This window comes from Tachypleus tridentatus, chromosome 1 (assembly GCF_004210375.1).
Source record: "Tachypleus tridentatus isolate NWPU-2018 chromosome 1, ASM421037v1, whole genome shotgun sequence".
In the NCBI taxonomy this organism is placed as follows: Eukaryota; Metazoa; Arthropoda; class Merostomata; order Xiphosura; family Limulidae; genus Tachypleus; species Tachypleus tridentatus.
Window position 1 is genome coordinate 114158265 of NC_134825.1, and position 24284 is coordinate 114182548.

The window sequence follows — 24284 nt, forward strand, 5'->3', positions numbered from 1 at the left end:
TGTTGAGTTATATAATACTGTTTGAGTGGTGTTGAGTTATGTGATACTGTTTGAGTGGTGTTGAGTTATGTAATACTGTTTGAGTGGTGTTGAGTTATGTGATACTGTTTGAGTGGTGTTGAGTTATGTGATACTGTTTGAGTTATATAATACTGATTGGTGTTGAGCTATGTGATAGTGTTTGAACAGTGTTGAGTTATGTAATACTGTTTGAGTGGTGTTGAGTTATGTGATACTGTTTGAGTTATATAATACTGATTGGTGTTGAGCTATGTGATAGTGTTTGAGCAGTGTTGAGTTATGTAATACTGTTTGAGTGGTGTTGAGTTATGTGATACTGTTTGAGTTATATAATACTGATTGGTGGTGAGCTATGTGATAGTGTTGGGTTATATAACACTGATTGGTGTTGAGCTATGTGATAGTGTTGAGTTATATAACACTGATTGGTGTTAAGCTATGTAATACTGTTTGAGTGGTGTTGAGTTATGTGATACTGTTTGAGTTATATAATACTGATTGGTGTTGAGCTATGTGATAGTGTTTGAGCAGTGTTGAGTTATGTAATACTGTTTGAGTGGTGTTGAGTTATGTGATACTGTTTGAGTTATATAACACTGATTGGTGTGAGCTATGTGATAGTGTTGAGTTATATAGCACTGATTGGTGTTGAGCTATGTGATAGTGTTGAGTTATATAACACTGATTGGTGTTGAGCTATGTAATACTGTTTGAGTGGTGTTGAGTTATGTGATACAGTTTGAGAGGTGTTGAGTTATGTGATAGTGTTTGAGCAGTGTTGAGCTGTGTAATACTGTTTGAGTGGTGTTGAGTTATGTGATACTGTTTGAGTTATATAATACTGATTGGTGGTGAGCTATGTGATAGTGTTGAGTTATATAACACTGATTGGTGTTGAGTCACGTAATACTGTTTGAGTGGTGTTGAGTTATGTTATAGTGTTGAGTTATATAACACTGATTGGAGTTGAGTCACGTAATACTGTTTGAGTGGTGTTGAGTTATACTACTTATTGGTTAAAGCAACACTCCATACATCAAGAACACGATGAAATGACTCTCCTATGTTTATAGGAGTGTGACGAGAGCTTCCTTCGGAGTTCTGCCAAGTCTAATAATCACTTGGTCCCAAGTGGGTGGGTGATTTCTTTGTTTTTCAATCTCATGAGCGCGTACACGTTTATGTATGTGTGATAGATATAAATAACAAAGTTTAGTAAAGACCAAATACCTATCGTGGGATCCCAGTTCAAGCCGTATACAACTCTCCACACACATATATTATTTAAACCTGAACCGTGCCCAATTGCTATCCTGTGCTCGTGGCCATGCGCCAACTGACGTCGTCTGGACGGAGGGAGGCAGACAATTACTAGAACCGCGCGGTTGTGCGTCGCGTGCTCAGAGTAGGCCTGCTTGCTGAAAACAGGAGAGTTGTGTCATTCGAAGGCGCGAGCAACGTGAGTTGGTGTAGTTGCAGATGGCAGCTTGACCTAATAGCCAAGTACACGAAACTGTAAAACTAAGCCAAGTGTAGCAATCCATATGGTCGGCAGAGGGCGGGGACGACTCGCCGGGACAGAGCCGCCAACCCGCGGTAAATGCTGGCAAGAATCGACCAGGGAGAAAAGCCCATGGAGGAAGCTCGCTAGATGAGATCCGCAAGCGTCACTCCCTTTATTCACTCGTGCAATAGCGCAAGGCTTAGCTAGCGAGGCAGTTTGCTCGATAAAAGATTTCTCTTGTTCCCGGGCAGCCAAAGTTCTTGTCTAACGATCACAAAACTGCGTTTGGACACTGGTCAATATGCCACGGTCATTTCTCGTTAAGAAACTCAAGCACCTCATCGATTATTCTTACCGGTGGGAAGAAAGAGCACCCCCGAGTCCTCATGAAGCAGCCCCCGCCCCAAGCCCTCCACCCCTCGTCATTTCTCTCGGTAAAGGTAAGAATGTTTAAACTTTTTTTAGCTAAAATGTTGGTGTTTTTGTCAAAACAGATTTTAGTCGCGAGCCTTGAATTATTAGCTGGAGTTTCAGTCCGTCTGGTTCGTTGTAGACGATGTTACACATGTGTGGTATCCACTAACAAGATCATCATGTGAACAGTTTTGTTGTTGTGATTCGTAAACTGAATTAGGCATAACGTTCACGAATGGCTGATTAACTTCAAAGTTGCTTAAAATATTCTAACACATGTCTCTCATTGGTGGTTGTATTCAAACACACGTCTCTCATTGGTGGTTGTATTTTAACACACGTCTCTCATTGGTGGTTGCATTCTAACACACGTCTCTCATTGGTGGTTGTATTCTAACACACGTCTCTCATTGGTGGTTGTATTCTAACACACGTCTCTCATTGGTGGTTGTATTCTAACACACGTTTAGAAAAGAGTAGCACAAGATTTTGCAGTGGGTTCTTTTGTCTGGCTGTCTTGTTTACTGTCCGTCAGTTCAAAATTAGGGACGACTAGAAGCAGATGGCCTCCAAAACAAGTGAAATTACATGGAAGAAACTGTAAAGAACTAGCATCTTGCACGCCATGAGGAAACTCAAAATACTCGTATTGGTTCTGAGTAATTACGTCTTCAATTGATGTAGCACTTGTCTGTTGCAAGTTTAGCTTTAGTCATGTTAAAATTGAATTGACCTATGCAGCCTGTCCGATGAGCCTAACAATACGTTTATAAATCTCTAGATACAGTCTTCCTACTCGTTATAAAATAGTTCCCATTCGTGTGGTGCTTCTTCTGTTCTGACATTTTCTTGTATCAATCTCTAGATTTGTGTTTCACGACTGCATTCTTGTATTCCAAGTAAGTACCTCCTTCAGGCCCGTAGCCAGGGTTATGAAAGACCTTTCCCGAAACCTTCTTTGTTACATTAGAAATTAGGCAAAAGAACCTACCGTGGTATTACGTACATTTTATTAAACGTACCGGAAACTGAAAGGTAAAATTTGTTCGGGTCACCACATGCTTTCCAAAATGTCCACATTTGGTCTTATCATTATTCGATTAGAAAACGTCTTTAAATTTTGAGGTGTTCCCAGTACTAAGGAGGAAATTATATCACCATTAAGCAACAATAAAAATAAGAAATCATAGTTTAACTGTGAGAGCTTTTCAGTTTGTTTGTTCTTACAGTGCAGGCGCAGACAGCCTAGTCGCTTTGCGCCAACCAACCAACCAAACATAGTGCATAAATATTCTCAGCCTGTAAGGATATCACTGATTCTCACTCTCTCTGTGTACCGTCCACTTTCAGAGTTATTCATTGGAGAATAAGAAGTTAATAGTAACGGTTTGAATGTACGAGTTCATTTACAGGGTGAGTTTGTTACTAAACATGGAGAATTGATTTCAAAGAGTCATCCTTTCACTGATTAGAATTTTCAATGTGGTTCAATATAGATTCATATAATACAAATAACACGACGGTAGTAATAAATAGTGATAACGAAGTAGTAGTAACTGGGAAGTAATAATAAACAGTCACAACAAGGCAGCAAAAGCAGTAATAATTTTAAAGTAACACAAAGCAAAAAAGGCTTAACAAAAGATTGGCAACATTAACGAAGTAGTGATAATTCTTACACTAGATGGCTTATAGAAAGCATGCATGGAGAAGTTACGTGCTTTAGACACGACATAACTGTAAGGAAAACTACACAGAAGGGCTGTTTTCAAGTTGCACGGTCGAACGTGGCGATATGGACCATAACGACTTGTTGTGGCTTCGAAACTGTTTCAATATAACGTATACAACCTCTGTAATAGTTTTTGACAACGTATAAGAAACAGCGACACCAAACAACAACAAAGAAACGAGCCCTAACTCCTCTTCAAAATACTGAAGTATTGTATTACTTTTATCTTGAGATTAAATTGCAAAGCAAATGTTTTTGCGTGTGTATGTAAGCTAGTGTGAAGTTAAATATAAATACAAGGTTATCCAACGTGAAGAATTATTTACCGACTTAATCTCAGTGTTAATAAGAAAAGCATGTGTGTGTTTTCTTATAGCAAAGCCACATCGGGCTATCTGCTGAGCCCACAGAGGGAAATCGAACCCCTCATTGTAGCTTGTAAATACGTAGACTTACCGCTGTACTAGCGGGGGGGGGATAAGAGAAGCGAAAACTTTACCCCTTTTGTAATTAAAATTAAACCAGCATTGATTAAAACAACCACAATAACTTCTTACCATTTCAAACCCGTTTTGAGCACATTAGTTTGTTTCATCAAATCACTGAAATAATAATTTTAATGTCTTTTGGCATAATTTTTGTTTGTTTGTTTTTTGAATTTCACACAAAGCTACACGAGGGCTATCTGTGCTAGCCGTCCCTAATTTAGCAGTGTAAGACTAGAGGGAAGGCAGCTAGTCATCACCACCCACCGCCAACTTTTGGGCTACTCTTTTACCAAGGAATAGTGGGATTGACCGTCACATTATAACGCCTCCACGGCTGAAAGGGCGAGCATGTTTGGCGCGACGGGGATGCGAACCCGCGACCCTCAGATTACAAGTCACACGCCTTAAGGCGCTTGGCCATGCCGGGCCGGGCCTTTGACAAGACTCATTCTGAGTCAAACATATCAGGTGAATAGTTGGTACTAATAGCCAGCACTTTACAAAAAACAAACAGTGAAAGTGTTAGTACCCATACCAGCCGTTCTGAGATACAATGAAATAATTAGTTCACAACATCGCACAGAGATAAACATAGTAATCCCTATTTTTTAAACTAGGCAGCTCGTTAACAGTACCCGCTGCCAATTTTGGGGTTACTCTTGTACGATTGAATAGTGTGGCTTGACCTGACCGTTACTCTTATAGTGCACTTATGGCTTCAAAGTCCGGAGCGCGTTTCTACAGATAAGTACGGCGAACCCTAAATCCTCGTATTCACAGTTTAAGCATTCTAACTTTCAAGCCATGCTGGGCACTCCAGTACGGTGGTTTGTGTACTTAGGTTCTTATAGTGCACTGTAAGATTATGCTTTTCTAAACACTGTAAGCATTAACGAAAACTGATTATTCTAACTTTATTATTTTGGCATGGGACAAGTGTGTGTGTTTTCTCACAGCAAAGCCACATCGGACTACCTGCTAAGCCCACTGAGGGAAATCGAACCCCTGATTTAACGTTGTAATTCCGTAGACATACTGTTTAGGCTTAGCGGTTAGTGTTATCAGACCGTAGCTCTGAAAATTTGTGGTTCGCACCCCGTTATCCCAAAACAGTCCCATCCCTCAAGTAAACTGGAGATTCGCACTTCGGAGACTTGTGTGCGTTATAAAAATGTGAGTCAAATCCTAATATTCAATTAGAGTAGCCCATGTGTTGGCGGTATGTAGTGTTGACTAGCTGCAATCCCAATAGTCTGTCAGTTCCAAATTAAGAGCGGTTAACGCAGGTGAACTCTGGGTAGCTTTGTACAAACTTTTACAAGCGAAAGCAGCTATTTGAGAAAAATTAAAACGTTTTATTCGTATTTAAGCACAAAGCTACACTGTGGACTATGTCTGCTCCACCCACTTTATACTTTCGCAGACAAATCGAAAAATAAAACGTGTAATAATAAAAAAATATATAAATTAAATCACGTGATAGACGTTTTTATTCGAAACGTACAAGGAGTTTCACAGCAACTATAAACAAACTCAACCACGAGCGAGATAAAATCAGATTAAAATCAATGGAAGGCAAAGGAACGTGCGCAGTGAGCGTTTGCGCATGACTGAAAATTTGGCTCGTGTGTTTCTTCCTTTCCCTAAGGGGAAGATAATCAGCCCTCTCTATTTTCACACCAGTTCTTTTCGCGCAAAAGACTTCGAACGCATTCTGCGAACCACGTATATTTAACATTTAGAGTATGGAAAACATGAAATATCTGGTTTCACTTTTTTATGATCACGTGATGTTTACATGTATTTAAATTACGAGCAGTTTGTTTCCAAGATACATAAGTGATGTACTCCTGCCGTTTCTTAGCACGACGTTTATTGGGCACACAGGAGATATTCCTTTTGAATGTTTAACCTCACGATTACAAAATACATTTTATTTCAACACAGCATGTTTTAGTAATGCCATCAAATTCAGAGAGTATTGTTAGATTCTGTCTAAGAAAAACTCATGGCTCAGAACGAACTAAGAAATATGAATCAGTTATTGCACCATCACCATTACATGCCCCTGTAGATAATATAATCTGTTTATGATTAGTGGGGTTCTGTCACTACACCAACACTCTTACCATTACACACCCCTGTATATATTATAATCTGTGTATGATTAGTGAGGTTCTGTCACGACACCAATACCATCACCATTACACACCCCTGTACATATTATAATCTGTGTATGATTAGTGGGGTTCTGTCACTACACCAACACTATCACCATCACCATTACACAACCCTGTACATATTATAATCTGTTTATGATTAGTGGGGTTCTCTCACTACACCAACACTCTCACCATTACACACCCCTGTACATATTATAATCTGTGTATGATCAGTGGGGTTCTATCACTACACCAACACCATCTCCATTACACACCCCTGTACATATTATAATCTGTGTATGATTAGTGGGGTTCTATCACCATTACACACCCATGTAAATATTATAATCTGTGTATGATTAGTGGGGTTCTATCACCATTACATACCCATGTAAATATTATAATCTGTGTATGATTAGTGGGGTTCTATCACTACACCAACACCATCACCATTACACACCCCTGTACATATTATGATCTGTGTATGATTATTGGGGTTCTATCAATACACCACCAACACCATCACCATTACACACCTCTGTACATATTATAATCTGTGTATGAGTATTGGGGTTCTATCACTACACCAACACCATCACCATTACACATCCCTTTACATATTATGATCTGTGTATGAGTATTGGGGTTCTATCACTACACCAACACCATCACCATTACACACCTCTGTACATATTATGATCTGTGTATGATTATTGGGGTTCTATCAATACACCAACACTATCACCATTACACACCCCTGTACATATTATGATCTGTGTATTATTATTGGGGTTCTATCAATACACCAACACTATCACCATTACACACCTCTGTACATATTATGATCTGTGTATGATTATTGGGGTTCTATCAATACACCAACACCATCACCATTACACACCCCTGTACATATTATAATCTGTGTATGATTAGTGGGGTTCTATCAATACACCAACACCATCACCATTACACACCCCTGTACATATTATGATCTGTGTATGATTAGTGGGGTTCTATCAATACACCAACACTATCACCATTACACACCTCTGCACATATTATAATCTGTGTATGATTAGTGGGGTTCTATCACTACACCACCAACACCACAAATCTACGTCTCACATGAAGAGATCTTCAGTGGTTTGTTAAGACAAAAAATTGTAGCTTGAGAGAAAATGTGAATTGACACACTTAATGATGTGTAAGTCTTGATAAGTTTATCGAAAGACAACCAAAATCCAAAACCAGGCAGAACTTTGTAGAGTAAAAATAAACACTCTGTGTGTGGATATACTAAGAAAATGGGAAAATCATTACGGTGTGAAAGAATATATGTGATGAAAAACATCAGGAGAAAATCGTCTCTTTGTGTGAAACAACTAAACTGATCAGGGAGAGTATTACGTTGTAAAAAAACAAAACTTCTGTGTGAAACAAGAAAACTGCTGTTTTAGGAGTCTCCTCTTCTGGTCATGTCAAGATAATTAAATTATTTATGTTCTTATAACACGTTCAGTCGAAATATTCTCATTTTTTTTCCCAAGATGAATTCATGATTTGGTATCTAAGTTTCAGAGAGAGCTACATGCACTACGTTCGCCACGTGGATCGAACCCTTGACTTTAGCCTTCTAGCTTTATGTCGAGCCGCAAGGGGAAACATTTTCAGCTTACGAGAAAGCAACAAACAATCAATTCTAACGACTGGCCTTTGACCTATATTTTTCGTGCACAAAAATTTAAAAATAGTTTTTGATAAATTAATTTAAAATTTAATTAGTATAGACGATTAAACGTTGCTATGGGACCTTATTTTTCTTGTAGAAAGTTCATTTGTTTGTTTTTGAATTTCGCGCAAAGCTACTCGAGGGCTATCCGCGCTAACCGTCCCTAATTTAGCAGTGTAAGACTAAAGCGAAGGCAGTTGTCATCACCATCCATCGCCAACTCTTGGGCTACTTTTTTACCAACGAATATTGGGATTGGTCGACACATTATAACGCCTTCACAGCTAAAAGGGCGAGCATGTTTGATGCGATCGTGATTCGAACTCGCGACTTTCAGATTACAAGTTAACGCCTTAACCCACCTGGCCATGCCGGGCCATTCCAGCATTAGAACCACATGTTAAGAAACGAACAACGTTACTTGTTGGGACAAGAATAAGTTACTGATGTACATTAAAGTATTTACTTTATTTTGTACAAGATTAAAGTTGCAATAACTTTTATTTTAACGGATTCGACAGAAAAGTACAACGAAATGTGAGTTTTTATCTTTTGGACATTTTCCTTGTCTTATTAGAGAACCGTGTAAAAATCAAAATAAGGAAGGTTAAAGTACGTAAGTCTATAAAGTATAAATTCTTATAGACTTTATTGAATCAAATGAAGTATTCACATTGATAAAGCATTCTATTATACGACAAATTCTATGGAATCTGCCTTGAGCCCAGTGTTTTTCAAAATGGAGTCCACGAATAGGAAAGAAAAGATGATTAATGGAATAAAATATTTTTTATACAATTTAAATTAATTAAAACATCAAATTTTGAAATACAGTTATTCACGTACATCGAATCTTTTTTTTCTAAACAAAAACATCGATAAATTTGGAGATTAAATGTTAAATTTAAAGGGGTCCTCGGTTTACTCATCTTTAAGAACTGATGGCCTAAAGAGCCAAAGTCACGTGTTATAGTACATTCGTTGAAATAAAATGGCGCCTATAAATCAGTATTTCCCGTAAGTGTATGTTTATCGTATAAAGAAATATCAGTCCTCGTAACAAACACTTATCGCATTTAAAGAAAAACAGCAACTGGTTCTACAAAAACTTAGTTACGTCTAAACAACGACCTCGTACACACTGTCTTTTAAAAGATGACCCTGTAAATCATGCTTCACTGCACGATTGTAAAGTGTAACAAGTAAGCAGACATCGATATCGTAATGGGTAATCTATGTCAGAACGAGTATTTTTACCGCGCATGATAAAGCAATCACACACAAGTAATACACATTTAAGTATGTTTGTAACATAGTTTATGCTTATCTCACTTAAATAAGATATGTCAACGTACAAAAAAAATTCGTTACGTCATTTCCTTGAATAAGCCTTATGAGTCGTTTTCAAGTGCTTGTATATGGAAACAACAGAAGCATCGGCGCTGAAACACACAGAGTAAGACGAACTTCCTTCCATTACAGAAGCTTTCGTATTTTTCCTCTTTTCGTTTCAGCTCATTGCATATTCTTTGAAAAGCTGTCATGATGTAAGGAAAATATTAGCTGAAGCAATAACGTAGTAGAATCCATAATATATATACTTTTCTTCACAAACCTAGAAGTAAAACAAAATATTTCTTGTCTCCGAAGGTTACTTGGGTACCCTATTTTCTGCTAACAATGATTGTATTCCGTCATACATTATACCTCTTAAGGAACTGTGAATATTTACGAGAAATTCCAGTTAATCTGCTTGGAGTAAAAATGTCTGAAGTGAGAGATATCATTTTGATAAAAAATGTTATGAAGCTTTTCTTCTGAGCGTATTAAGTTTAGTCAAATAATAATTGGATTTCTATGAAACTAATTATTTTATTTTATTTAAATTTAATGAAATATTATTTAAATAAGTCCACCGTAAAACAAAGGAATCACAGCTTAAGAGCGGTAACTTGATTATATAAAAAAAATGGTATTTTAGTAAAGAGATTAGGGTTAACAATACGTAGAGAAATTAGGGTTAACAATATGTAGAGAAATTAGGGTTAACAATACATAAAGAAATAATGTATAATAGAAAATGAGATTACCGTAAATATAACCTACTTACAACGCTAAAAATTCGGTTTCGATACTCGCGGTGGTTGCAGCACAGATACCCCAATGTGTAGCTTTGTCAACAACAAACAAATAAACACAATTTCGACATTTTATTAATTTAAACCGTATTATATGTTTTTTCTTTGATATGATTTTTTTTTATTTAGATATTTTCCTTTGCTACATGTTTTATTTGTTCACTTTGTAATCAAGTTATCAGTTTTGAACAATATTGTTGGATAAACAGTAAAGTTACATTTAATTTTCTTTTAGCTTGTTAACATTTTTTACGATTATAAGTTAGTGGAAGATCATGGCATAAACGATTATTATTATGGAAATACTGGTGTTAAAACTTGGGATAACTGGACATACAGAGGTTGAACACATATTGCCATCTTTACGGTCCACGTTTCCACGGCTGGTCATACTTTATCTTACGAGACAAAAGTCCCGTGACACAGTTTCCATAACAAAACAGATCTTCCTAAAGACTGTCATGAATAAAACACACTTCTTCTCTCTGTATGCTTTTCATGAGCCATATAGTATACAAAGTCGATGATTTTCCAGTGTCTGTTTCAAAACCAATCACACAATAATTCATAGGCACTACATCCGGTGACTTGAACATTATATCTTGGCTTGACTCGTAATCTGAAGGTTGCAGGTTCAAATTCCCATCAAACCAAACATGCTCACCCTTTCAACCGTGGGGGATATATAATGTACAGTCAATCCCACTATTCGTTGGTACAAGATTAGCCCAAGAGTTATTTCACAATAACAATACAGGGTTAAGTACGTTATATTTGTATTTGGTCACGTTAATCGGCAAATTACACGACAGCCACAAGAGACATGAGTTTGTGTGTTTTTCTTATAGCAAAGCCACATCGAGCTATTTGCTGAGCCCACCGAGGGGAATCGAACCCATAATTTTAGCGTTGTAAATCCGGAGACTTACCGCTGCACTAGCGGGGGGCAACAGTGGTGGTGGCATGGAATGCATCAGAACTACATTTTGACATCGTTTAGCGTACGTAAGTAATGTGATGCCACTAGCAACTGATCGCTTTTGAATAGGGTATACAACAATCAAAAGAAGAGATATTTATACACTCAGGTGACAAAGATTTGTTCTGATCGGGAATTTCGCACGTTCAAGGGGGAGGATAGTCTTTGTAATTAATATCACTGAAAAACAAATAAATATAGATCAATTCGGGGTTAAGAAAATTTATCTCCACGTCCTCAGTTCGAACAGGACTTTTGTTCTTCCAAGGCAACACATAACCCTAACCACTAGGCTAAACCCAGTTTGGATAAAAAAATCACGTTGGAATGTTTGCAAAATTATTCATTTATTTATTGATACATTCAAGGGACCGTCGTTTAAATACCCAGTATTTAAATTGCCTCTTCATATGATTTTGTTTCTTTTAAGAAAGAATATAAAACTGGTCATAAATATTCTATATTGTGGTAAAGGAAAAATGTCTTATAATATTGAATCATAATCTACGACAAGGGTCGACCGAAACGATACATTTCCTTTTAGAGCAAAGCAACATTAGACAATCTGTTGTATCGAGCCCCCCAGTGGCTCAGCGGTATGTCTGCGGACTTACAACACTAAAATTCGGGTTTCGATACCCGTGGTGGGCAGAGCACAAATAGCCCATTGAGTAGCTTTGTGCTTAATTCAAAAACATAAAACACACTGTTGTATCGAGCCTCTAACTTTAGAGTTTCAAGTCCGAAATCTTACCCTCTGTCCCATCGAGGGATGACAAGAAAAAGACACGTTTTTTCTTTTAAATGTGGATATAAAAATGCGTAAAGCCAGAACTATAAATGCAATATTTCCTTTTGAAGTAAAATTGTGTTACAACCGCCCCCCCCCAAACACACACAAATAGCCAACCTTGTAGGTCTGTGCTCAATAACAAAGAAACAAACAAATATAATCCCATTGTTATAACGGTCTAAAAAACAACAATTAAAAACAAATTAAACCCAGTTGATAAACAACATTTCTGGCAGAATTTCACACCAATATTAATAAACAATCTTAAATATTGAGAAATCAAATTAAAGGATCAGAAATAAAAAAAACTAATTAAAAAAAAAAAACAAACAGCGAATACAATGTTCCAAAATATATTTCAATAACAAAATCGAGTGATGAACAACAATCTTCCCCCTATCTCTTAGTGACGGCACGGTATTGAATCACTTAGTATATCACGAGATTAGAACCGAATATGATTAAAAATTTGCATATTCTTCTGTTACATTACTAGAATCTGCACGTTACCGATAGAAAAGATGGGGTCAGTTTCATCATACACTCGTATATGTACTCAAAATACAAATGATTACGTAGAAAACTAGTTAGCATTTGAATGCGATAGGAAATTCAGAAAACGAACTAAACTATAGAAGGCAATAATAAAGGCGTTCGACTCGTAATCCGAGGGTCTCAGGTTCGAATCCTAGTCGCACCAAAACATGCTCGCCCCCCCAGCCATGGGGGCTTATAATGTTACGGTCAATCTCACTATTAATTGTTAAAAGAGTAGCCCAAGAGTTGGCGGTGATTGGTGATGACTAGCTGCCTTCCCTCTAGTCTTACACTACTAAATCAGGGACGGCTATCGCAGATAGCCCTCGTGTGGCTTTGCGTGAAATTAAAAAAAAAGTAATAATAAATGAATAATAATTACGAAAACAAAATAGAATTTTTTATCTCATACCCTAAAGAAATAAAAAACATGATGACTTTATTTAAGTACGAACGTGTTTCAAGTTTAAAGCTATATAAACACTTTTTGAATGTGATACAATATTGACGGAAGAAGCATACTTAACTATTTCGACACCGATTGATCAACGAAACGTTAACACAGGTAAACACACGTTCTGATTTCAGCTTTGATTTCACGATTTCTTAGAAAACTGTCTGGTTATACCCTGTATTATCGAACAGTTTTGTAATAATGTATCAATAATTGGAACTAAACGGTATCTTATGCTAAACAGCTAGCTGAGAGACTCTCAATATTCTGGTATAACAGTACTTAATTATGAGCTATTGATAAGAGGGAAGGTAACCAGCCAACGGCACCAGCCGCCACAAGGGTGGTGGTCAGTCCTTCAAATCCTATAACGGAATTGAACTGTTACTCGTTCACGGCTATAAGTACAGAGCGTGTTCAAAGGTAGCAGGTCTCGAACCTTTGACCCATAGTTAATTAGTAGGTCTAGTCAAGCTCTCGTTTATCTGAAGTAATTTAAATTGTTTCTATGTTGATCATAAGCATAATGAGTTTTCATCACATTGGGCAAAAAATAATTTCTGTTACTAGAACAATTCGAGAGTTTCTGAGTAAGTTGAAGATGCTGGCCCTAAAAATAATGTTGATAATTACTGTCACCTCTGGTTTTCGAGTTATGACCGATATATTCAAAATATTCCTCTATATTGTGAAAATAACATTTTTTTTCTTTAATAGCTTTATTTATTCATTGAAAATTGTATTTAAAATGTTTACGACAATACACAGTAGTAATAACAGTTCATAATAGTAATGAATATAGTAAGGTTATATTCTGAAAATACACTGAGGCTATGTTCAGAACTTTCACTATAGTATTAGTTTTTGTTATAAAATATCTTTTTGAATTGTTATACCTTTTGTGTATGTTCTCAGTTTCACGCTGTAAAAATCAACAGTAATCTACCGTCATCACAGGATTCCATCGTCCTTGACAGTAATACCAGTTTAAAATAGTAAATAATCATCAAAACTAACAAATGAGACCTATGTGAAACAAGTTGTGGAAACTGTGCAACATACACGTGGAGCCCAATGATGTCACCATTTTTGTACTTAAAATAGTTACAGAACGTCACCTTTACCTTGTGTGTAGTGCTTTTCTTTCGTGAACAGTACTATATTTTTCACAAACGTAGTAGAAGCGGTTTGAGTGATTTTTGCGCTTTTGGATCTTTCCTAAACTACTGGAAGCCAGCATTTCAAATAATTCTGTAAAAAAAAAAAACAACACAAAATAATTTGTGTTTATAAGCTTAATTAAAGTTTAAAATATTTTAAAAATAAATTTTGCAGAATTTAATTATGTTGTGGGAATGATGCGAAGAAAAATATCAGATTTTGCTTTCACTATGCGAATGGGCGAGGCGAAGTGACCAACTGAGTGAATAAGAGGCAACTGAAAGAGAGAGGCGTCTAACTACGCCCCATTTATGTTTAATCAAGGAATTTCTCGAATGTTCTAGCAAACTGAGCATGTGAGGGAATAAGGCGAAAGTGATGCAATTCGCGAAAATTATATCGAGAACAAACTGCATATATAAACAATATATTTTGAATTTTACACTAATACAATACACTCAGTGCTTTAAGGCATAAAAACATATACCATTTACCCAATAAAATGTCCAACTAAACCTAATTTAACAGTATAAATCTATTGTAGTAAGTTGTATTTCAGATAGTGCTTATAAAATATATTACAATAACCCAAGCTTTAGGGGCGATAAACAAATTATGACTGTATTTTTTGTTTAAATCAGAACCATTACATTGACCCTAAAGGCCCGGCATGGCCAAGCGTGTTAAGGCGTGCGACTCGTAATCTGAGGGTCGCGGGTTCGCATCCCGGTCGCGCCAAACATGCTCGCCCTTTCAGCCGTGGGGGCGTTATAATGTGCGGTCAATCCCACTATTCGTTGGTAAAAGACTAGCCCAAGAGTTGGCGGTGGGTGGTGATGACTAGCTGCCTTCCCTCTATTCTTACACTGCTAAATTAGAGATGGCTAGCACAGATAGCCCTCGAGTAGCTTTGTGCGAAATTCCAAAACAAACAAACAAACATTAACCCTAAACCACTCGAGTTTTTACCAGTAGCGAATGTTTTGTTGTCCAGCGTTTTTCAGACAATCTTTAAAACAATTCTACAATATGTGCCTGGGTTGTCATCGCTATTTGAAACTAAACGATTTATGAATCATTCCGCTTATTATTCCATTATGTTTTTTTAATATCCGGTACATATTAGCACGTAGAATGTAAACAACAATATTACAGTTAGTTCGACTAATAATCATTACAGTTTCTTAAACCTAACATTCAATTTACCTTATTATTTTGTCCAGTTTTTTATACGGATTTTTTGGAACAGAGGAAATTTAAAATTACTCAATATGATGCAATAGATGGGCTCCTACCGGTAGTAAATGGCATTAAAACAAGTCAGTAATCCGAGGGTTAATGATTACATGTTTTGTTTGAGCACATCAGAATGATGTTAGAAACCATAACACCTTCGTGCTGAAAATGAACCAGACAGAAGCAAACATAAGAAATAAGATAATTACACTTGATTTAAGTCGATTTATCAAATTGACTTTTATATTTATAGCAAATCTACTAAAGCTATCTTTCACCGTCTCTAAACTTAAAATACTGAAGGCAGTCACTCAGCAACACCATCCACATCAAGGGATTAACTGTAACTCTTATGACGCACCGACAGCTAAAATTGTGTAAAATATTTGTGGTTTCACACGTAACCAATCCCAGCCGTTGGCCGGATCCTAAATCCAGAGCTCTGCCACAGAGTACGACGGATCTAACTCACATCACTAATGTGTTTGTTACTAAGCATATGGCCTAGCGCGTTAAGGCGTGCGCTTCGTAATCTGAGGGTCGCGTGTTCGCACCCAAGTCGCGCCAAACATGCTCGCCCTCCCAGCCGTGGGGGCGTTATAATGTTACGGTCAATCCCACTATTCGTTGGTAAAAGAGTAGCCCAAGAGTTGGCGGTGGGTGGTGATGACTAGCTGCCTTCCCTCTAGTCTTACACTACTAAATTAGGGACGGCTAGCACAGATAGCCCTCGAGTAGCTTTGTGCGAAATTCCAAAAAAACAAAAACAAAAAAAGTTACTAAGCACAACGCTACACAGTGGACTATCCGCATCGAAACCTGGTTTCTAGGGTTTTGATTCCGCAGACATACCACTGTGCCATTGGGGGGAGGGGTAGCCTAATAATGACATTTTTCGAGCTACAATAATTGATACAAAGTAACCAGGTGTATTTTCTAATCCGCGTGTAGACTGATTTTTAGCAACCTATTACCAAATTAGATTTTGTTATAAAATATTATAATACCACCATAAGTTTAACTAATATTTCTAACCTATGTATTGCGTGTATAATTTCTGATTGAATTGGATCCATGCCTTAAAGAAAATACCATTCGTGATATTAACGTATTTAAGGAAATTAGGTAAAAAAAGAAAAGAAAAATAACTGATACAGGGCGAAGAGAACCGTGAATTTTGAGGCCAGGTTTAAAAGTTCGAAGTTATTTACGTGCGCTGAAATCCAGTCGATAAAACTTATTACTGCTGGAACTTGTGTGTGTGTGTGTGTGTATGTATGGTGAAACATATCGATTTTAAGTGCGTTACTAGGTGGCTCTTCACTTCAGGATTTGCCGATCGTTACGAAGTTCACTGCTACAAGAGGTTAACAGATCAAAACACCTGTAAATCAAATATGTGCCACACTCCCCCCGTCATTGCCACCCATATGGATAGATATTTATTAATTTATAAAATTAAAAAAAAAAGTTTATACTCAATTAAAATTCTTGGATAGCCACCTACATGTAAAAAAGACACAAAAACACTAGCGCCACCTGTGGAGCGACGAGCCATGTGGCATTATGGAAAAAGAGAAATCCAAAAATCTCTATCCTTTTAGAGATAGTTATTGAGTTGTACATTTCGTGCGTGGTTTCGAAGTATTTTCTAAAATGTTATGCTAAATAATTAATATTAGTTAATAAGTTAACGTAGGATTAGGATGTTCTACTCTTGTTATTACCAATTACTGTTTGTCTTACTTCGTCTCGCAGGCCTGGCATGGCCTAGCGCGTTAAGGCGTGCGCTCGTAATCTGAGGGTCGCGGGTTCGCATCCCGAGTCGCGCCAAACATGCTCGCCCTCCCAGTCGTGGGGGCGTTATAATTTGACGGTCAATCCCACTATTCGTTGGTAAAAGAGTAGCCCAAGAGTTGGCGGTGGGTGGTGATGACTAGCTGCCTTCCCTCTATTCTTACACTGCTAAATTAGGGACGGCTAGCACAGATAGCCCTCGAGTTGCTTTGTGCGAAATTCCAAAACAAACAAACAAAATCGTCTCGCAATACAGTACTTTCACACAAACAGTTTGAAATGCATTGTAACATATATAACAGAAGACGAACAATCATCACATACGCGATCTCTGGTGGATGAATAGTTAGGCTTAGATAATCGGTGTTTTCTAACTGAAGTTCAGCGTGGTTTAGCGTAGAATAATGACTGGAGAAAGTAGGTTTGACCTAACTTAATATTATTAGGGTAGAGTGTCCGTAATGCTTGTTTATTCTATTTACAATTACGTAAATAACCCTGTTTATTATTGTTCTGAATATTTTTATTCTTGCTTAGGCTACGCTCAAAATGATGAAGTGAAAGAAAATCTCGAATACAAGTCGACGAATGAAGCAATATTATATTCTCCATCTTGTCCGTCAATAAGCTCCAGAGACAGCGTGGAAAAGGAAAATTATGGGGCCAATTTCTCGAAGGTGAAAGACGACCTCGACCTCAGTTCACGGCGGTACTGTGGCGACTGGGAATGTTCTCAGAGTTCAAATTCCAGCGCTGATAGTCACTCTGTCTCTTACAGCTACAAAACATTCCTTATTAGTGACGGAAGATCTCGCAGAAGGAAAGAATCGTCCAAACAGAATGAAGAACAGACGACACGTCCTCGCTACACGTGCTCCGAGTGTGGGAAGTACTATGCTACGTCATCTAACCTGTCTCGTCACAAACAGACCCATCGCAGCCCAGAGTCCCAGCTGGCCAAGAAGTGTCCAACCTGTGGCAAGATCTACGTCAGCATGCCGGCCCTGGCCATGCACGTGCTTACACACAGTCTCGGTCACAAGTGCTCGGTGTGCGGAAAGGCCTTCTCTCGACCTTGGTTACTTCAGGGCCACCTCAGATCTCATACCGGGGAAAAGCCGTTCGGTTGTGCCCACTGCGGCAAGGCCTTCGCTGACCGGTCCAACTTGCGGGCTCACATGCAGACACATTCCAGTTTCAAACACTTCCGCTGCCAACGATGCAACAAGACCTTTGCTCTCAAGTCCTACCTGAACAAACACTACGAGTCGTCCTGCTTCAAGGATTCTAACGACTGTTGAAGTAAAAACTTTAACAAACATTAGGCGCTGGTTGGTTTACAATCCACTCGTGCTAAGTAAACCTCTTCGGTTTAGCGCAAAATTCCACGAGCCCTCTGCGTTGAACTTCAGAATGATTAGCCCTCAAGCTTATTATTGAGGGAAGAGGGCGCGCTAAACAAGTACAACTCAGAAACGATTGGAAAGTTTGTTCACATAAAACAGTAAACGTATGAACATTTTGTGAGATGAAAATTAGCCAATAACTACATAAATATTTTGACCCTAGTCTGATGATACAGACAAGGGTTTTTCTAGACAAGGGAGTACTTTTTTTTTACTTAATTAACTTAATTCTACATTTGTTAAACAATTTCAAAGTTAGAAAAGAATTTTAGAAGTGTAACCAACGAAGTATATTCGACGTTTTATTGATGTAGTGAGTGTGTGCCATCCTCGTAACAATTAGCAATAACTGATCGAATAATTTTCAAACATAAAAAGAAAAACAACAACTAGGCTTTACGTTAATTGAAGGAACGCTACGATTTACGTTCGTTGTTAAACCAACAGAACGCAGTACAGCCAAACAAGAATTCTTTGTATGATGTGTTCCGCTACGTTTGATAGGTTGCGGGCTGCAGTTAACAGTGCACCTAGTTACCGTCACGGGCTGCGTTCTATTCGTGTAGTTTCTCTTTTCTCAACTGTGTGTTAGAATTATGGGAAACTGCAATAGGGCAGGTGCTTATCTACTTCTAGGTACAACTGATTAAGCAATACTGATTCGCACATGATTAAATAGTAAGCAATAAGTTAACTTATTAGTTTCGACTTAGGATTTGGCCCTATAATTACACATCCGCTGATTCGTCAATGAATTCCCTATTTGGCTTCGCTAAACTAATGCTTACGTTGATTGGTCAGAAAATAGTCAGTGACATCCCTGTCCGTCTCCACTAGATTAACACTTCCGCTGATTCGTCAGACGGTAGCTAATAAAATTCTCCTAGATTTCTACGAGACTATCACATCCGTTGGAAAGTTCTTTAAGAAAGAACAAGCAGGAAATGTGAGCTACACATACAAAGTATATTAAACCTTAACATGCGTATAACTCTTTCATACAGCCTTCATTTGTACTCGAATATTTAGGCCTCCCAGTCAATTCCGACTCACCCTTCGTTTAGTTTAGTGTTACATAATTCAACAGCTTTCAGTATATCATATGAAACGTGTTTATATCATTCCTTACAAGAGAGCACTCCAGTCCTAAAACGTTCTTAGATACTGCATCATTTGTTCCTAATTTTGAAGTGATAGCCCAGAAGAAAGGCGGCTAGTCGAAACCACCCACCTCTAGCCCTTCAGCTACTCTCTAACCTAGAGTAAACTGTTATATTGTAGCCCTCCTTCCAATACAGTTGAAAGGACCAGAATGTTCGGTGATAGGATTCAAACCCATGACTCGAATATTATGAGTCGAGTGCCCTAACAACCAGGCCATTCCAGGACCCTTACGACTCAATACAAACTAGAGACGTTTCAGAAACAAAGCCTCTATCAGACACACACACATATACAAAATATTTCCAGAAAGTTCCTTACTAGTTGTGGCAGCCATTTTGTGACAAGATGATTTTTTTTTTCATTTTACGTGATTCATGTTATTAGAAACCCTGTAATAAAACATAGTCACTGGCCTCAAAAACAATACGGCGTGTAAATAGTCCAGAAACACGTGCTTCTAATCGATGATTATAGAATTAAACACATCCACTAAAAATGGATATCTTTAAGGAGGTTATGCTTACTACGACGGACTTTTTAGTTAGGACTAGAGAATGGAAAAGATAAACCGAGTGTTTAAACGTACTAAGATCTATAGGTTCTTTTGGTCCCATTTAGCAATGAAAAACTAGAGAGAAGACAGATAATCAACAACACCCACCGCCAACTCTTTGGCTACTATTGCACGAACGAATAATGGGACTGACCGTAACATTACAATGCCCCCATGAGTGGATGGACGAGCACGTTTAGCGATAGAAATTCAAACCCGCGATTCGCAGATATCGAGTTGAAAGTCCTAGCCACCAGGTCATAGCGGGTCAGCATAGTAATAGGTAGTGTGTAATATTGGTCTAAAAAATATAAAGGTGGTATATTTGCATACAATAATTAAATGTTGTACTCAATCACAAGTTTTTGGATAGATATACGCTCTAAAAAGGCCTAAATTCATCCTTAAGACAGAAGTATTGCCGATAAATGTAGTTGTTGTATACTCTACACCAGGGGGCGGCAGCCCTTCAGAGAAGAAGATACTAATTTTTGTTTAAGACCAAAACATTTCGACAGCCGCAATATGCTTTAACGGTTTAAAGAAATACAAATTCGATGAAACAGCTGTTATAATACTAAAATAAGGGGTTCAATTCTCTTCCGTAGATTTTGTTTAGCTAAGCCTTCTAAGGAATCTTAGGGTTAACAATACGACTCTAAATTAGAAATCTGCAAATGCTGAAATTAAAAATTTAATACCCCCTTTGTCTGAAAGAGTTTCAACTTTTCTTCGTAACAAAAATAAAACCCAGGATCCGACAAATCTCCTTAAAGAGGCGCAGATTGTCGCCCCTAGTTAAAATTATTTGTTTCAAATTCTTTGCAGTTCCGTGATATTGTGGGTTACAGGGTCTTTACTAACGTAAGAGTGATTCAATTACAGGGTCTCTAATAACGGATGACTCAGTTACAGGGTCTCTAATAACGGATGACTCAGTTACAGGGTTTCTGATAACGAATGACTCAATTACAGGGTCTCTAATAACGGATGACTCAGTTACAGGGTCTCTAATAACGGATGACTCAATTACAGGGTCTCTAATAACGGATGACTCAGTTACAGGGTCTCTAATAACGCACGACTCACTTACAGGGTTTACAAAATTGACAAAAATACTGAGATAGGTGGGCATCAGTGTTTATAGCTGAATTGTTTTAAGTAACATTTTTATAAGTCTATACAAAGTCACGCCACCTTAGTGAAACTGTAGAACTAAATTAATATTACACATTTTAAACACTGTTTTCAATTATGTTTCTTTTTATCTGTCCTTGTGAAAATTAATTTGCTACTTTCCTGATGTTGATCTAATATGCTGTATAAGAATTTAAAGTAGGCCACAATGCACACTATCTTATGAACCAGTTGCTGTAGAAAATGGAATATTCACAGATTTCAAACTATGTGTTGCATATTTTACGATAACCTAGCTATTCATAGCTCAAAACTAATTAAAAAGAAACCCAACAAATTTTGAATGGCTGCGTATGTTGCTATGTAAACGCTAGTTTCTTGACTAGTAAATTATCACGTAATGCGTATGTTGGGTTATCGCTGCCACCCCAGATTTTCTACACTTTCAACGTCTGTCTAGGTTTTATTATGTTTTAATGGAAGCCGCATTGCAAAGAACAATTATAGACATTTGAAAATAATAGTTTTATATTCTACTAAACTAGAATTACAAGAAACGAAAACATTATATTGGAAACTACTCGTTTAATATCTATACTTACTTAAATATTAATTCGTATCTAGTTGTGTTTAGGCTTAATTAAAATCAAATACATCTCGTTATTACACCTGGAATACCATGGGTCGATGAATAATATATACAGTTGCACTCATATATTAAAGTTCACAGAATTATTTATGAAAAACTATACGCATTTATTTTATGTCTAGCAGCGTATGCTATGAATAGAACTTTCCAAATTCTGTTTGCACTATTTAAGTAGTGATGCTTCGTCAGTCAAAAAGAGAGAAAAAAGATTATTCTTCGAGCGAAAGAAAAAGATAAAAGCTTTCAACACGTTTATGTTAAAAATACACTGAGTGTAATCGATATATTTAGTTAGAAACATCACGAGTTATTCTGTTCTTGAAAGTATATCTCTAGCTTATCTTTAAAGAATGGTACAGTTTCCAAAACAAGGTTCTTACCTGACACTACGAAACTCAAGTTGTTCTTGTAAGATCTCTACCAGCTCTTGAGATATGTGTTTGTAGAATTTGTTATTAGGAGTACAGAACGTTACTTTACATACTAGAAGGATACACACTAACTTTAACCCAAAAATAAAGAGTATACTGAGAGTGGATATAGACTTAGGTAAAAATGAAAACTTGATAAAAAACAAGTGTTTTGTATTATTGTCTGACTTCTAATTATTGGTTACAAATTATTTAATAGCCTGTATAATAATATATATTCATTTTTTAATTTATTATTTATTTATCTTTTTAAAAAATTGCCTTGATTGGCAACATGCTATTTAACCTTTTGTGTGTGTGTGTGTGTATGTATGACACATGCATCGTATTTTGGTTTAACATATATAAGTACTCGATTCAACCATTATTACTAAACGATAAAGTGCGTTTAATATCGAAGATTTTTCCTCCAATCGGTCTGGAATATATTTGCAAGAAAAATGTTTTGGAGAAAACTAAGTGGCTGTTCTGATTGAATTTTTTTCCACATCACTTTTGATCAGCGCAATGAGCATTCATTGGCTCAGCGGTTGTTACAACAGAATGTGATTGGCTGAAGAAGTAAGGCCTACTTGTACAGACATCTTTTATTTATCATCGATACCAAGTAATGAAGTGTTCAAACTGAAAGTAGAGCAATAAGTTTAACTTGGATTCTAGTCATTTAACATAGTGAGTTTTAAATAAAATATATATAGTTTCACATATTCTTTTAAAATTATTGTATACTGTTAGAAATTGGTAAAACATGCCGTTATTTGTCGAGAAGTGTGTTATGTTAGTTTACTTCTGCTGTGTGTTCTTCTCTAGTATACACTGTACAATATACATTTTTCTCGTTTACCCGAAAAAGTCTACTGATTATTTTATCCGCCAGATGGCGAAATACTTTGTTTTGCATCTCGCTCGCACGAGAGAGAGAGAGATGTATGTTGTATAATGTATTATGTTAGTTTATTTCTATTGTGTGTTCTTCTCTCATACACATTGTACAATATACATCTTTCTCTCTCGTGCGAGCGAGACGCAAAACAAAGTATTTCGCCATCTGGCGGATTAAATAATTAGTAAACTTTTTCGGGTAAACGAGAAAAAGTATAAAATAATACAAAATGGATAGAAAAACACACAGGCTAACAAGAGAAGTTTTCTGCACGTAAGTAAAATTAGCTAGTGTATTTCAGCAAGTGGTAACCTAATGTATTTTGAACACCACAGAGTAGTGTGGTCTTTTTACCGCCCAGTAACCGAGTTTAACATAGCTGACATAACATGAGTAAAGCCCTATGCAGCAGTGAATTCTGTATTCTTAGGAATCGATTTGAAGCAATAAACCACTTTATTTTCTGGACTTCAGTCTGGTTTTATTAAGGAAAATATTTTTGAAGAAACTTTACTATATGTTTTTAACGTGTTTTAATTGTTACGCCTAAAAAAATTATATTCGCGCCAAACTGCTCGCGGTTCAATGACAATGTGAATTACAGTCTCTAGAAACGTACGACTCAGTATCGATTCCGTTTCAATTTGTTTTGGAATTTCGCACAAAGCTACTCGAGGGCTATCTGTGCTAGCCGTCCCTAATTTAGCAGTGTAAGACTAGAGGGAAGGCAGCTAGTCATCACCACCCACCGCCAACTCTTGGGCTACTCTTTTACCAACGAATAGTGGGATTGACCGTTACATTATAACGCCCCCACGGCTGGGAGGGCGAGCATGTTTAGCGCGACGCGGGCGCGAACCCGCGACCCTCGGATTACGAGTCGCACGCCTTACGCGCTTGGCCATGCCAGGCCTTC

The 24284-nt window shown here is 37.3% G+C and overlaps 1 protein-coding gene across 1 annotated transcript; it reads left to right on the forward strand.

Annotated features, from left to right (window-relative positions):
• The first annotated feature begins 1404 nt into the window (after positions 1-1404).
• On the forward strand, positions 1405-23836 carry LOC143258672 (transcriptional repressor scratch 2-like). Its single transcript, XM_076518047.1, has 2 exons — positions 1405-1965; positions 17683-23836. The coding sequence occupies exons 1-2, from the start codon at positions 1827-1829 to the stop codon at positions 18444-18446; spliced, it is 903 nt and encodes a 300-aa protein (XP_076374162.1). The 5' UTR covers positions 1405-1826; the 3' UTR covers positions 18447-23836.
• Positions 23837-24284: the final 448 nt, after the last annotated feature.